We start from the raw sequence: 16,384 nt of genomic DNA, 5'->3' as shown, positions 1-16,384 counted from the left end.
GCCTATGTCTAAGAACAGGGGTTGGTAGATTATCTAGGAGAGCTGCCTTTTCAGTAATTTCGGTGACTACAATGTGGTGGTTACCTGGTTACTGCACTGCACATTACAGTGACTAGTAGTGTGTGTAATACAGAGGTCTTGTGATCTGAGAAGGCTGTTGCATTTTGTTTGATTGAAGCAACCAGGTGGCTGACACCCACCTTTGTATTTCAGTTACTGACAGCAAAATAAATTGAGCTTTTTTATTCTACTTTTTTGTTTTTGTTTTTAATCTGCTGTTTGTTGGTATCATATATGTCACGTTTAGCGTCATTCACTGGAAATAAACCGTGTTTTTCTTTGCAAATGTTACACAAGAATGAGGAGGTGTAATTTTCTTCTCTGCCTTGCAAGCAGCACTGAATACAGACCTAACCCCTGTCAGCTGGCTCTCTGTGCCCACTCTCCCACTAGCTGTACTGGGGGCCAAGCCCAAGGCCAGGAGGGCACTGGGCACCTGGTGGAGCCCTGTACTGAGCTCTCCATGCTCCATAAGCGTGACCGTGTGTGTCTGAGACCTAAAGGTCCACCATCATGGTTAAATCTTCATCTCCTAGCAAAGTATGTATTCCTGTTCCTCACAACAGGCTTGTGTTTTCTGCTAGAAAATGTCGGGAATTCTACTTACACAATTCTAGTAGAGGGAATGTCCACGGTAAAAAAAAAAATGCAAAAAGTGCTTTCAACAGCAAAAATGAAAGAGAAAGCTATTGTGAGTAGGACATTACCTCATTATGAATTAATAATGGAGGATTTGACTTGTGAAATAATTAAACTATAAACTGATATGCTAAGCCAGTGGCTATCAAGAGTGATTTCTAATTTATGATATTTTTTTATATTATGTTCAGAGAAGAAAGCACTAAAGACCAAATGCAAATGATCTCCATCTCTCACTTTCCACCTGCCCGTGAATCCTGACCCTCACCGGCCCATTTTCCTGGTGGGTTTTCCGGTGCTTGTCAGAGCTTTAATATGTTCCTAATGAAATACTGTTTCTTTGTCACAGCGAGTTAATTTGTTTTGTCTTCCATTGGCTACAGATAAAGTTTAAAGTTGTCAATCATTTTAATGATAGTATTTAAAGGAAGACAGTAAGATGAATGACTTTTGTCTTTTTAATAATTGGGAAAAGCATATCTATACCACTGCGTAGATTTAATAAAAGTATTGAGAAAAGAAAATTAAAGAATGGAATATAAAATATGTGGTCTTTTTATATTACATGTATTTGTTTTTAATCTACATATACAGTACACTAACATTTTTTATGTCATTATTATTTTTGATAGGAAGTAGCTTGATTTCAGAGCATGTTTACATTCTTTCCAAGAAGAAATTTCAGAAATGTATTACATGGAGTTTCTCTTTAGTCAGCTGCTTTCTGTTTATGGATAGTTCTGGAGATGTTTGTCAATCATACTCCCCTCCCCGGGCGACAGATAGGGAGGGCGTTTGTGTTGTGGTACTGCAGTGGTTTACTGTGTAAAGCCAAAATAACCGCATCCAGCATTATCACAGAACAGCTGCAGTTTATACAGTGAAGCACAGTACCAGTGATTAGCATGACAATCTGAACATTCACCCGTTATCTCTACTCTGTTTTCTGTTAACCAATTCTCAATCCAAGCACATGTTTCCCTGAAGACTCAGGACACAGTGCAAATGATTAACATGAGGAATGAGAAAGTAACATTGAACAATGCTAAAGTGGTTACAAATGAATCTATGAATCCTGCTACAGAAGCTCCAGCCTATGTCTCCATCATATTTCTTTGGATATGTAGTGAACTTTATTTGGTTGTTGTTTTTGTTCCAAAATTCTACAATTTTCCTAAATTTGTTGCACATATGCAAAATGCAGCAGCTCTAGAACTTTGTGGAACAGACCTTTAAACAAAAAAAGTGTCGGTAGGGCATCCTGAGCTACACTACAACCAGGGATGTCATCCTCCTATCAGGGGATGTGTTGAATGTCACATGACAAAAGGGGGTGAGCCTACAAGGGGGGAGGGTCAGTGGAGTCTAGCTGCACTTCCTTCTTCTCCCGTGCGCTGTCGCAGGGCCTGCAGGTCTGAGCCATGATTGACATCCATAAAGCTGTAATGGGCTCTTCTAGATTTTAAACTTTAGTATAGGTAAAGGTGTATTCTTTTGTTGCTATGTGTGCATTATTAAAATAATGTAGTATATTAAAATATGTAAAATGTCTTGTCCAGAGACCTGCCTTGTGCCCGTTGCTTGCTGAGTTAAGCTCCAGCTGCCCCCTGACTCAGTAAAGCATAAAACAGCTAGAAAATGGATGGATAGTTATATTTGAAGATCACAAGAACACTATGATGAACAATTTCCTTTTGGGAGAAGGGTATGTTCTTATCAACACACAGTCAGAATAGATCATATTTAGAGGGAAAACAGTGGTTCCATTTACATGCAAAAACAAATAGCTTTTACTATGCTTTAATTTCCTCTCATGTCAGCTGTTATAAATTTTCTTGATGCTTTCAGCTGTCAGTTTCCAACTGGTCTCTGGTCAGAATCTGTTCATCATTGTTTACATGAAGATACAAACATGAGAGAGTGAAATATATTCCTGAGCTGTAGCCCTTTTGTAACGATGTCTGTGAAACTGAGGTTCTGAAATTTAAAAAAGCTAGCTTCAGACCAATTGACCCACGCGGGCATTGTTGGAAATTAATGGCTGAATAGTAAAATAACTCTGCTATCTACGTAATTTCTGAGAGGCCTGGCCAGGTTTGGCCCTCTCTTTTGGGAGGGTAGCACAGCGTTTGTGATTTCTTTCCTGCTGACGAGTAGCGATTCCAGAGAGCTCCTCTTGCAGCGGTTGTCATGTCGTTCTGCCACAGTGATTAATCTCAGCAGGTTTGTTCCTCTGTTCTTCAGCACATTTTCAGATTGGAGTTCCAGCGCAACACCAAAAGCAGAAAAGATATTTTCCCTTTTAGACTATTTCTGTGATGGACAGACTGTGATTGCAATTATACAGAGTTTAAGTCACCATCTATTTTAGGAAGGCAGCACAGGCATCCTTTTTCGAAAGTTTCTGGCAATGACTTTCAGCTGCTGATGTTTGTTTGACTGGTTTTACTCCTCCATGCAGCATATTTTGTTTGTGTTCTCTATCTCCCAAGACAGGGGTTTATCAATAATTGCTGATTCTCAGCTTTGCAACATACCAGAAACCATCCTAGCTGCAAGTGCAGTTGCTCTGTCGTCCTCCAGGTTGGTTTGGTGAAGTTGCTGGATCTCACTACTGCTTTGTGGTTTATATTGAGCAGTTGGCATGGGTCTAATTTAGGGGTTCCCAGCCCTCACACATCTGCAGGTTTTCATTCCGGTTGAGCTTAATTACCCAATTAAAGCCTTAATTGAACTAACGATTTGCTCGTTTGGAATATGTACACAAAATAAGTTTTGTGTTTTCCCTCCAGTTTGGGATTTTATTGTTCCCATTGGTTGTGATAGTTTGTCGTCATGTTTATCGTGTTATGAAGTCAGCTGAGGGTTCGATTGTGCAACCGAGAGCTGTGGGCTGGAACACGAACCCACCGGTGTGTGGGCCTGCAGGACCAGGACAGCACAGTCTAGAGGACAGCATGGCTACCTTGAAAACCTGCGAATGTTGTAGGCTTGGGCATTTCCACTCACGCACACTCTGTAATATTTAGGCCTGGTGATTTGCAATACTTATGTAGGTTCAATGTCATGAGTCTTGAAATGCTGTGGTTTCAAGACTCATGTGCATACTCTCAAAGCCTGGACAATTTGACAATTGTTTTTCAGATTCCCAGTGAGGTCTGTTGGTCCTGTTTGTGGTTCAGAGGGTTTCTCAGTCTGGAGTCTTGGGAGTCATATTTCAGCCAAAAACTTGCAACTCAATTATTGTGATAACATTTCTATTTAAAACACGTCTATTTCGCTCCTTGGTTAGACTTTAATAAAGCACTGTTACAAATAACGTACACAATATTTTATTATGCAACCCAGTTATTTATTTGAGTTTATTAATATCTCAACCTTAAACAAAATTAAAGTGCTGTAGGTAGGTCTGAGGGTAAAAAGTGTCTCAAATTTAAACATAATTAAATTCCTTTTTTTGATGGTAAGAATCAGAGTCAAAGTGTACCAGATGTACAGTGCATTTTAATTAATCAGCTTAAGATGAAACCATAAAGCACAGTCTATAAAAGTTAGGTCTAATTGTTGGACTGCAGTGAAATTTAGATTGTGCCAACATGCACTAGCACATACACGTGTAGTTAATTATTTCTGTGTACACCCCCATTTCCAGGAAGTACGACTAGGTTACATTTATTAGTGAAAAAGCTGCTTTTGTCTCCAGAATTTGTTTAATTAGCTCCCTTGTCCCTTTTTTGTGTGACCTCCCACTCATTTTCTTATGGGTTAGTGCTTTTTTGCATTTTTATTGGTTTGTTTCCAAATTAATAAAAGTGAAAAAAAAACTCCTCCATTTACTTCTGTTCTTCATTTTTTCCCCAAAGTTATTTTCTTGCTCTCCGTGAAATGAAATGTTTTCAATTAAAATTACATTGGAAATGACAGACTTTGGGGGTTTCTTAGTTCACAAAACTTGCTTAATAAGGTTTGGCATGAAAAAGAAACCAGAAAAAATAGTTTGGCTCCTTAGGTATTTTGCTATCTTAGTAAATCGAGCAAAAGTTACAGCTTTAATTCCCATTAGGATTTGTGTTTGCTGATTCTTTTCCAGGGCAAGACATGTTTGAAAGCAGAATCTGTACAATTAATGTTTTATTAGATGAAACTTCATATTATTGAGAAAGTCTCTGGCTAGAACCTTGCAAATATTGGATGTTTGGTTGACAGAAGTTTGGACTTCATTTAACGTCTGTTAAATTCTGATTAAATCTTTTCTTCGCTACAGGAGGAATATGTATAAATGTATTGTATGTGTATATCAATTCCTCTAATTGAATTTTATCTGCTGTCTGTAGAGTATCTTATATATATCAATAAGAACAATGGAGCCTCGTTATTGAACTTTATAGAACTAGTGGCATTGTTAATGTTCACTTGCGTGATTAGGAAAGATCTTTTTCCTGACAGGAGTTTTGATATTTATTGATATAAAACAATATAATGAGACACAATGGGACATAATGCATTACAAAATTACTTGTCATCGAATTTTCTTTGTTGTTTTTAAATCTTCATAATGGGCACATGCAGTCTTGCCTCTCTTTGTTACAACATATTGCTAATAGGGAAGAAAGTTTGTGTCGGGAAAAGGAGTTCATTAGGGGCTCATAAGGAATGTATTTCTTCAAGCTTGACTGACATCTTTGTGTCCAGTGCTTTAGCAAAAGCTCAAGTTTCTCTTAGCATGAAAATTAACAAAAAAAAAGTTGTTTAATACCATTTGTTTAAAGACTGATAATGTAGCACATAAAAAACAAGTGCACATTTGTAACAATGAGCGATAGTGTTCTAACTGGACAAGTTGTTTTATTTGGAACAGAAACAGAGCCTAGTTGGAATTCTGTAGGATATGAGGATATCACTTACTACTTTTTTCATTAATTAAACGGGAATTTCTATCTTTTTAGACATGTATCATACCAAAGCACCTACAAAACATCCTAAATTAGAAGATTTTACACACTGCACTTGTATTCCCCTGGACTTTTTTTTTTATGTGATGAATCCTTGTTTTTGAAGACATGAGAAGTCCAATGCTAGATAAGGTCTTACACCCATGTGTTTTACTGTCCAAAACTCACCTTGTGAGCACCAGGCTTTTATTAACAGTAGCACAGAAGACAAACATCAGACAGTCCTGCAAAACCAGGACACTGAACGGACCCAACAAAATTGTCACATCAATCAGCCTTGTAAATCCTCCTAGAGCCTCTTTGTAAATCCAGAATCCAGAGCTGCAAAGTGAGCACGGCAGTCCTGAACAGGAGGACCTGCACTGGATGTGTTGCCAATGAGTCGCTCTCAGTCTCCGCTGCAAGTGCTGGCAGCTGGATCTTTAGCTGATGTCTGTGTCTTCTGGTGCTGCCCCCCTTCCAGAAGAAGGGAGTGTGAGGAGCACACGTGTCTTCCCCCCAATTCAGAGGTGGGGTCTCAGGACAGTGCCTGGCCTCCAGAGCCCTACTTGTTCACCCACAGAGCACTTCCTGTTGACACACAGAGCACTTCCTGTTCCAGGGGGCCTCCTGCGTCGGCCGTGTGCTTTCTGGTGGGGAGTCAGATCCTCCTGGATCCACTCAGCCTCAGGGCCTGCAACCCACGGCCAGGTGGTCCCGCCTTTAGCCCTGTGTGACACAAGTGCCATGTGGCCTGACCAGTTCCCCCCAGCCTCTGGTGCCAGTCACGCCTTCATGTCCTTCTTAACCTGGGAGTGTCACATTATGAAATCCTGCCTTAAGAAGCTACCCATGGCACAGCTTCACTACAGTGCTGGTTGCTTATCTGTCTAATAATTAATAATCATTGCTTACACTTCTATAGTGCTTTTTCTGGAGACTCCACTCAAAGCGATTTACAGGTAATGGGGATCCCCTCCACCACCACCAGTGGTGAATGATGCGCCGGTAGCCATAGTGCACCACTACGCTCCCCACACACCAGCTCTCAGTGGGGAGTGTACTGGTGGGGAGCAGAGCGATAAAGCCTGTTCAGAGATGGGGATTATTAGGAAGCCATTATTGGTAAAGACCATGGGGAAATTTGGCCAGGACACCGGGGTAACACCCCTACTCTTTTCAAAAAACACCCTAAGATTTTTGACTATAGAGAGTCAGAACATCAGTTTTACATCTTATCCGAAGGACAGCACCTTTTTACAGTATAGTGTCCCTGTCACTATACTGGGGCATTAGGACCCACACAGACCGCAGAGTGAGCTCCCCGTGCTGGCCCCACTAACACCTCTTCAAGCAGCACCCTTCGTTTTTCCCAGGAGGTCTCCCATCCAGGTACTGGCCAGGCTCACACCTGCTGAGCTTCACTGTGTTGTCAGTTGCGAGTTGCAGAGTGATATGGCAGCAAGCCATCTGGTCTAGGATTCTGCAGTCCTTGTGCCCAGGTCACAGACCTGCACAGAATGAATTACTGCCTATGACCTCAAATACAATGGGTTTGCATTGGACAAGGCCAATGTGTCACCGTCTCTTATACCTAATGGAATTGAAGCCTCTATCCTGGATGCTCCCATTTCTTTAGGACATACCTTTTGTCCCAGCAGTGGATCAGCTCCGTGAGGCACACTCACAAGGTAAGGAATCTTCCTAGGGATCCGAAGGGATGTATGAAAGCAGCAGTGTGCTTTGGAACAGCTGCTGGCCTCACAGTGGGGACACCCCCACACACACACACAGCGATGGCATGGGGCTTAACAGCAGCTTCTTGGGTCAGCAGGCACAGGGACACAAGCTCTCTAAGGAAGACAGGACTGAGCTGTGTACCAACTGAGGAGCGGTGGCCCCAGGGGTTCCCCTCACACCAGGTTTAAGTGAGGTTAACCTACCTAGCGTCTTGAACTGCAGGCTTGGAGTTTCCATTAGCACAAAGCTTTGAAACAAACTTGCAATTATAAAGACAAGGTGTTGAGTATTACTGTTTTGGATCAAATGTATGCTCTGATGTCTTCTGCTCTCCGTGTATCCAACACCAACAGTCAAATGTCTCAACTGGCAGATTTTCTTTGTCCTAAAAGGTGTTCATAGATAGTAGAACCACCCAATTTAGTCTTGAAAAAAACTGTCTTTCTTTGTTTAAAGGGAACAAAAGGAGAGTGTCATGACCCAGAAATTATCCGCTCTTGAAGACATGCAGGCCAGGCTAAAGGCAAACATGGAGTCTATTCGCCATCTTAACCAACAGGTAATGTCCAGAGATTTTCCAGCTCTGCTGTGGCCTTTAAACTTATTACACATGCCACAGATACTCAAGGTCTTATTTTCTTTCAGCTAAAAAAAGCAAAAATATATATTTTTTCTTAAGGCTGTGGGTTAAAGAAAATAAAGCAATGAGTTTTTTCTGGAGACATTAGCATATTAATATTTGACAGAAATTGGAAGAGATACTTTGTACTGAAAACTTGAAGTTTCCAGCCAAGTGCTGCATCTGATGGGTCACATTCTTCTCTATTCGTCAGTTCAATAGGGACCCTTGTACTTCTGCTGGCAGTTTGCAATGTAAATGTTAACAAATCTCTGAGCTGCTACATGCGCCAACAGACTCTGCCACATTAGCTTAAAGTGATATTTGATTCTGAGGTCTCTGACACACTCATTGTCTAAGTTCTATTTTGCCTGAAGAATATCATAATTAATGCCTCATTTTTCTTGAAACCTAACTTACCAAAGTATATAATTTACCTACTCTGTGGGGCTCTGGCATCTAGAAATTATCATGAAGAACTATGTAAAATTCACTGTGGTCTTTCCCTGGTTTTGAAAGCCCTGACCATTGAATATATTCATTTAAAAATAAATCCGGAGCTACAGAAATTTGTATACCAGCAGTTGTGTAACGGCTTGCACAAAAGGAATTAATTACACTGAATCTCTGGAATGGCCTAAATTTTGATGTAACAATTTTCATTCCACGTCACAATAAGCCTTTGTCTACAGAAAATGATAGAACTGTGCAGTGATAGTGACTGATCACAGAACCAAACCCCAAGTGCATAAGACCACTATAAAAAGCACGAAGGGGAAGTCATTATACTGTTGAGGGAATAGGAAAGTGAAGTCGGAGACTTGTGAAATATTCTCATTATAGGTCATCTCGGTAATTATCTGACACCTACAGATGGAGTCACTTCTTAATCAAAAGAATGAATCATTACAGATATTGATTCAGACTAAAATGTTTGAAATAATGACTCCACTAACTCAAGTAAAATTCAGAGGTAATTTCAGCAACTTCTGTGCTGACGTTTCAGTCTAAATAATAATGAAATGTCTTACTTCATCTCTGTATAATGGTAGGAAAATGACCGTGGCAGTTTGAGCTAAATTGCCCTTGCTTAATCTGCATATATTGCTTGTCTGGAATAAAGTCAGATGTAATTTAGGTTTCTAATTTTTACACTAACCATTCTACTCCAGTGTAGTTGACGTCCATTTCTGAAACAAATGTGATGGATTTAAATACAAAAATATATATTTGAGAGTAATAAACACCCTGATGTCCTTTTCGGTTGTTTGGGTGTTAATCTGTAAATCAATACAACATGTGATCAACATGGCCTGCGCTGACAGGGAGGACACGTGGCTGGCAATGGCTGACAGCATGCATGGCCAGGACACAAGACATCACCCCCCGGATCTCTGCCTGCCGTCCCGTCCACTGCCTTTTAGATCACACGCGCTACTGTCCTCCCAGCGTTTTTATTGTAGCAGCGAGGTACATCAGAAAGAACCATTTTAAGCGACTGAGGGTCTCTCCCGTCTACATACTGTAGCTGGGTTCATTGATCTCTCCTCATTCAGTACATAAAGGCTGTTTATACTGTACATATGTGAGTGCATGTGACTATGCCTGTGTGCCAGTGCATGTGTACAGTACATGTATGCCTTAGTAAGGTCTAACCCGCGGGATGAATGTGGTTTCTATGAAATATACACACTCCTCGAGGGCAGGAGCTGCTGATTCTCCTTAAGAATCCCATAGCCTGCGGTGGTTTAGACCAGTTGGAAAATTGTTGCTTCGCACATAATTCAAATCCATGGTGATGAAAGTGATCAAACCGCTCAAAGTAAAATGAGCAGGTTGTGTGGCTGCGTGCAATATTGTGTTACATTGACAACCCATTAGTTTGCTTTTTTTTAATCCCTTTTCAGCTCGTCTTTTAATTACACCCATTATATCTAAATATGTACTGTATACACATTCAGAAATTTGTGGTGTTGGTCCCAGCTAATCCATTTTGAATTTTGAATAATCACTATTTCTAGAGATACTCTCACTGCATGTTTTCTATCTTTTGCTGTACTTCTGCTTCTTGGTGGGCCGGTGGGTGGTACTCCGCAGTCTGGGCCAGAAATGGCCAGCCAGTATGCGGGCTCCCTGACAGGGCGCAGTCTGGTGTAGGAGCATCCAGTTACAGGACTAACGTTTCCTTAGGGGGCTGAATGGGGAAAACCTGGAAAGGAGCGAATGATCGAGCAGATCACACAACCCAGTGCACCAGATCTCTGATTTCAGGTCCTCTTCCTCTTCTGTGAAAGCCCGCCCACTTCCTATTTGAAATCAAGGCAACTCTTGACTGAGAGGCTGATCTTACACGGTCATCTGTCAGATGAGACTCTTGCTGCCTCAGATCATTTAAGATCCTGCAACATTTTTCCGAGGAGGTGGAGTGGTCAACCCAGTGCCTTGGTGAAAATCCAATTCAAGTCACTGAATAAAGAACATTGTTGCCAACATGTCTGTTCAGCTTCTTGCACCGTAAACATTTTAAACCCTACACATCAGGTCATTCGATTTTCCATTGCATCTCATCTTGGTGATGTGGATGGTGGATGGTTTTCAGTGGTGAAAAGCTTGTGATGCTTCTGGTTTTGTGCCAGACTTCTCACTGTGAATGATGCACTGTTAAAAAGAAAGTGATTCTATGTCTCTTAGGGGTGAGACACCTAAGCATTTTAAATTCAAGTGCTAGGGAATATTTAATCATATTTTGAATCGCAGTTCAGTAACTAGATCGTTCTTCACAAAGTACTGAGAATTAAAATGCTGCATTTTATCAGTTGGGCCAGTCAGAACTAGAGAGCAGGGGTAGGTGTTCGCATATAGAGGACATTGGCCTCAGTAAAATTAAGCATCAAAGACTTTTCTCTTGTTATAGTTCTCTACTCTCTCTCTACCAGAATCAATAGAACAGTAGCTTTAAAATAACACCTCGCCAATTACAGCATGTTGAGGAAATTGGTCCTTTTCATTACAAATGTCAAACAATACAAAATGTCCAGGTGGTGCGAAGTTGAAGCGGGTACATTGTGTCCATGGGATACAGTGGTGAGGGATTAAGATCAGGGGTACTACAGGAGTGTATAAATACTGGAAAAAATTACATGTCTAGGTGCTGTTATTCAGTAGATCCCCAATAGACACCAATTTACTTACCATTCCCATACTGGCATTAACATTCCTCAAAGAAAAGTAAGGTGCCGCTAAATTATGCAGGAAGGGGGTATCTTTGAATTTTTACATACAGTAAGAATATAAGTAAGATTAGAAACAAGAGGTGACCATTCGACCCATCTGGCCTGTTTTGGAAATTAGTAGCTAATTGATCAGAAGATCTCATTCAGCTGTCTCTTGAAAGTAGCCAGGATATCGGCTTCAACCGCAGAGCTGAGCAGCTTGTTCCATTACTTCGACAGCCCTTTTAGTAAAGAAGAGCCTCCTGCTTTCCTTTATAACTCCACTTCCATCTAGTTTCCACTGGCATGCTCTGGTTCATGTATCTCTGTTGATTTTGTCAGGGGCTTTGAGGATTTTTAACGTTTGTATCAGGTCCCCTCGTAGACCAGAAAGCTTCAGTTTCAACATGACGGTGTAGGACTTTGCTTGACGTCCCAGACTGTATCTGGATGTTCTTTTCTGGACTGGTTCCAGAACAACAATATTTTTTCTATAATGTGGTGGCCAAAACTGTACGCAGTATTCTGAATGAGTCCTTTTTAGTGCATTACACAATTTCAAACATAACATCTCTTGATTTTAATAGAAGCATATTTTGTATTATATATCATAGCTTTTAGTTGCCATTTAAGGTGCACTCCACATTGTTTAGAAGTTTGAACACGTCAAACACCTCCTTTTCTTCTCGATTGTTTTTTTTCTTTCAAATTTGTATTTATGGCAAAGTTGTATCCATGTTTTTATTACCTGCGTACAATGGTCCTGCACTGCCAGCTTTTATCTAAATCTTTTTAAATTTTTTAATTTAATTTGCTATTTCAATAGTCTTTGCCAATACTTCTAATTCAGTATCTGCAAACCTGACCAGTTTATTAACTAATCTGGATTCAAGATTGTTGATAAAAATAACGAAGAGCGTGGGTCCTAGTACAGACCCCTGTGGTACTCCACTAATTACACCACCCCAGTTTGAGTATTTACATCTTATCTGTACTATCTGTTTAATAACCATGTTTTAGCTTAAATAATTGCCCTTTCCTGAATGTCAACTATGTGAATTTATTGTTTATGAGGCAAGATTATCTATCAATATCTGCTGGTGTTTTCTGATATTAAATACAACAAATTCTGGAGATATTTATTATCTTTTTGGTTGCCTTGAGTACATTTGTCAGTGTTTAACTTCTTTTGCCTGATTGTTTTTTTTCCAAGTATCTCTTTTTAATTGGAGAGACAGTTAATCGCTTTCTAATATCAGTTTCTTTGTTGTGATTTTGTATGCAATTCTGTGATTTAGGCCCCAGTGTTGTAGGCCTTGCCCAGGTAACAACTCTTAGCTAATTCTATCGTATATGATTATAAATGTATAAGAGCCTGTGTCTGGTGAATCAGCTGAAGTCCAATGGCTCTGTTGCTCTGGGAACTCTTGGATAGTTAGTTAGTAGTCACTTTGTCACTTTAAAAAAATGTTTTAAAAATAGTCATGTGTTTTTTGCTGATCTTATCTCAGAGGAAAAGACAGATCTGGCTCCAGAAAGTCTGCCTTTGTATTAAGAGTATGTAATCCTTCAGTGATAGTGCTCTGTTGACAACAAGAAAGGGTAGCTCGCTCCTACTGAAATTTGTATCCGTGTGACCTAAAGCTTAAACTTAACATCCGTTCTTCTAATACATGTGTTGTACATTAAAGTTTTTTTAACATTTTCTATTATTGACCTTCACTAATTGTAAATATATTCATGTTCCACAACATTTTTGCCCATCGGAATAACTAAAATGTATCTTGCATACATAAAAAAAAAATTAAACTTCGTCTGAGCAAATTTCAGTGAAAATGTCAGGAACGCCGACACAACCCACACAGTATTTTCTAGTCACCTGTATTGGATTTGCAAATTACCTCAATCAGCTGCTGTACCTGTAAGGTAGTTTTTAAGTGTGGTAGAGCTCTAGATGTCTTGCCCAGGAAAGGGGGAATATATTACAATGGCATTTGGTTACTGATTGGTCAGCAGCTATGAGAATGTGCTCATCACTTTTGCCAACTGTCTAGTCTATGAAAGTTAACTGGTCAGACGTACTGTACATCACTGAAGGCTCGTCCTATGAACATACTGTAGCACTGTGGGGCTGTGAGCTCCTGCAGGCTATTTGTAGTGTGGTTGAGATTGTCTACAGAAACATCAGAAATCACATCGATTCTGATTTACTCATGAATTCCCCTGCATCACGGAGCCCCACGTGTGCGTTTAATGTCAACAGTTCACTTGTTAGGTAGCATTTATTTTCCTTCTTTTCAGTGCACTCTCATCAAGTTTGAGGTTTAAGGTTCTCAGGGCTTACATCCCCAATCATTTGATTGTGGCTAAAATTGCTGTTTAACGACTACTTTCACTTGCCATAATTAGCTCTAATAATGGATTATTTTTTTTAGAAGGTGGGTTAGGTGTGTCAGGATAGGAAGTCATTGCCATCTGGGAAAGATCCATAATCCAAGATCAGCACACATGAAACCAGCTGCAAGACCTGCAGGGAATACACAGTTGTCTACCACAAAAAGTTTTCATAAGTGATCGTGTCCTGTAGTTCAAACGAACCAGTCAAGCAATGGAGCAGCAGTGTGTGGCAGTGGGAAGGAGCTGGAACGTGGCTTGACTGTCCACAGCCTTGTTGCACATGTCATGACGAGGGTCTGGAAGATTTCCCCTTAGACATCTCTGTCCATAAAATCATTTATGAACTGTAGCTCCCAAAAACCTGACAAGCACATGTTACTGAGGTTATTTTTTGCATTCATTTAAGCGTGGGCTGTGATGTCAGGGCCCTAGGACTTTTGGTAAGAAAGAAACTTGTTAACATAAGTGTGTTTTTATGACTTCTGGCATTGCTGTGTTTCCTCGTTGAGCCACAAACCCCTGTGAGCGCTACTCATGCAGCTTTTATCCTTCTCCAGTTGCTATTGTCAGGCATACCACCGTCCCACAGCTACTTGGACACCCTAGGGTGCTAAGATACATTCATTTTTCATGACCATTTATAGTGCTGTGTCATGCCAGCTGTGGTTATTCTGGCCTTTCAAGACTAACCGCTCAAAGAAAGTGTGGCTCATCATTTCCTAGAATAAACAAGCTGCCTAGATTTCCCTTAATATTTTATGTTAAAAATAAAGATGTGGTCTCTGCAGTGACCCTCTAATGCCTATCTAATTACTCTCTTTTAATTCTTCTTAATTTCTGCTGTCAGTGTGAAACAAGAAAATTGACTGCACATAGAAATGTAATTACAGTACAAAAATAAATAATTGCTTGGTCTTTTATTCTTAGTATAAGGTCTTTTAAATGGGTCACAATTTAATTTATTTCTCTTCAGCCATGATGTCATTGTCCAGAGTGTTTTTTGAGAGCACTTTGTTTTGTTTTGTGGTTTGACTGTGTTTTTGTTTAAATGTATTCTCTCATTTTTTAAATTGTTTTTTGTAGTGTGCAAATGATGGCATTTTTCATGGTTTCTGTATGTTTTCTTCCATCCTTCCCAGAACTTCTTTACATAAAAAGCCTTGCATTTGGGATCCAGGTTGCTGTATCAGACTGCTTAAAACATGTTCTTGCTTTAAATAATGGGTGCTGGGCAGTGTTTAGGAAGGGTCATGGCCATTAATAACATGTGCTCAGAACTTGTGTTCATCTTTCCCATCTCTGTCTTGCTCATGTGGACACTGCACTCTAAATAGAAAATGCTGTTGCTGACTGAGCACTAGTATGTGGCTCAGGGATTAGAGGACGTTGTCATCATCATTATTGTTAATACAGTATTTAAAGCAAAGTACCAAATCCTGTGTAATGAACTCGACTTTAACAAGGAAACGCCTAATAAGAAGCGACATTTCAGATGACACAAAACTAGCTTTTTAGCTATTTAAATATTTTTTTTGCTTCCCGTCGAGAACTTATGCAAACAGTTCATTTAGGATGACTCTGTACTTTCCCCGTAATGTTTTTAACCTGCTGCTCTTTCCCTTTTCGCTCCTGTCGGCAGCTCAACGCGCTGAGCAAGGAGAACGTGAGTCAGAGGAAGCTGCTGGAGGCGGAGCGCGCCGAGCGAAACCAGCTCGAGCGGCAGTTAGAGACTTGCTCGCGGGCCTCGCCCTCCCCCAGGGCCCCTCGAGAGACGGCGCAGGAGCAGAGACGGCCTCTCGGCCACCAAGGGGCGCGGCCCTCTGACCCAGATGCCATTTCACATTTATACCCGGAGCTCGGACAAGAGCCCTTCAGGACCTCTGAAAGGGAAGGAACAGAAACTTTAACAAGAAGGGATCTTGAAGAACCCAGGATAAGCGACTCGCTAGATAAATCGTACTGGATCCAGCGAGTTGGAGAGCTCTCTGCACAGCTGCAGGAGAGCACAGAGTACTGGTCGGAGAAAATGAATGAGCTCACTGTGGAAATCCAGCAAGCACATGCCGCTTCTCCAAATGTGGAAGCCGGGAAGGTCCAGAGGTCATGAGATTCACACATTTTTGGAAAACAAGTATCAGAATTTATTTTGTGTTTTGTTTTTCCTTTGTTTAAAAAATAAAATAGTCTCCTAAAGTTACATGATCACAGATTGGTATATTGAGCCAGTAAATATTTTTTTTAAACAAAAATGAGCAAATATTTTGAAAGAGCTAAACATTTGCATAAGCTAAAATATTTTAAAAAATGATTTGCCTTGAGTGAAACTTTTTTTTTCCATTTTCTTTGTGTTAAAATTTTTCTTACCTATCATTTCAAGAGAGGCTGTGGCCCTGTTCTTACTGGAATGATTAATTTACAAATACATGTTTAATTTATTACAGTAGTTATTGGTCAGTGACATATTTTCCTACAAGTACTGGCATTAAAATGCCTGGGGCCATATTGTGTCTAAAGGAAATTATCTGCCATCTCTATCCTGTGGTTCTGTGTTCTCATAAATAAAAGAGGGAGAATCACCTTCTGTGTTTGTCTTGCCTGCTGATAATGTCCTTTTCATTTACATTTTTTTACTGTTGACATATAACCTATTCTGCACTAGTTCTTTAAGGGTAATCTCTGCAATGTTAAATATTGGACCTAATGGTTGTAATCAGTTATCAAAAGCATATGTAAATTCTGAACTACTTTATAAAATAGCAGTTTTCACTCATCATATATTGATCATT

The 16,384-nt window shown here is 40.2% G+C and overlaps 1 protein-coding gene across 7 annotated transcripts in view; it reads left to right on the top strand.

The window, feature by feature from the left end:
• The window catches only part of LOC107078318 (early endosome antigen 1-like), a 153,322-nt gene extending 137,143 nt beyond the window's left edge, over positions 1-16,179 (top strand). For all 7 annotated transcript variants that reach the window (XM_069190851.1, XM_069190850.1, XM_069190854.1 and 4 more), the window contains 2 exons: positions 7,827-7,929; positions 15,238-16,179. In XM_069190851.1, the coding sequence (XP_069046952.1) occupies positions 7,827-7,929; positions 15,238-15,705 (571 nt within the window). In that variant the 3' untranslated portion in view covers positions 15,706-16,179. The remainder of the gene's footprint in view (positions 1-7,826; positions 7,930-15,237) is intronic.
• The last annotated feature ends 205 nt before the right edge of the window (positions 16,180-16,384 follow it).

Source organism: Lepisosteus oculatus, chromosome 6, assembly GCF_040954835.1.
Source record: "Lepisosteus oculatus isolate fLepOcu1 chromosome 6, fLepOcu1.hap2, whole genome shotgun sequence".
Taxonomy (NCBI): Eukaryota; Metazoa; Chordata; class Actinopteri; order Semionotiformes; family Lepisosteidae; genus Lepisosteus; species Lepisosteus oculatus.
Note: the sequence above shows the minus strand (reverse complement) of the source record. Positions and strands in the feature narration are given on the sequence as shown.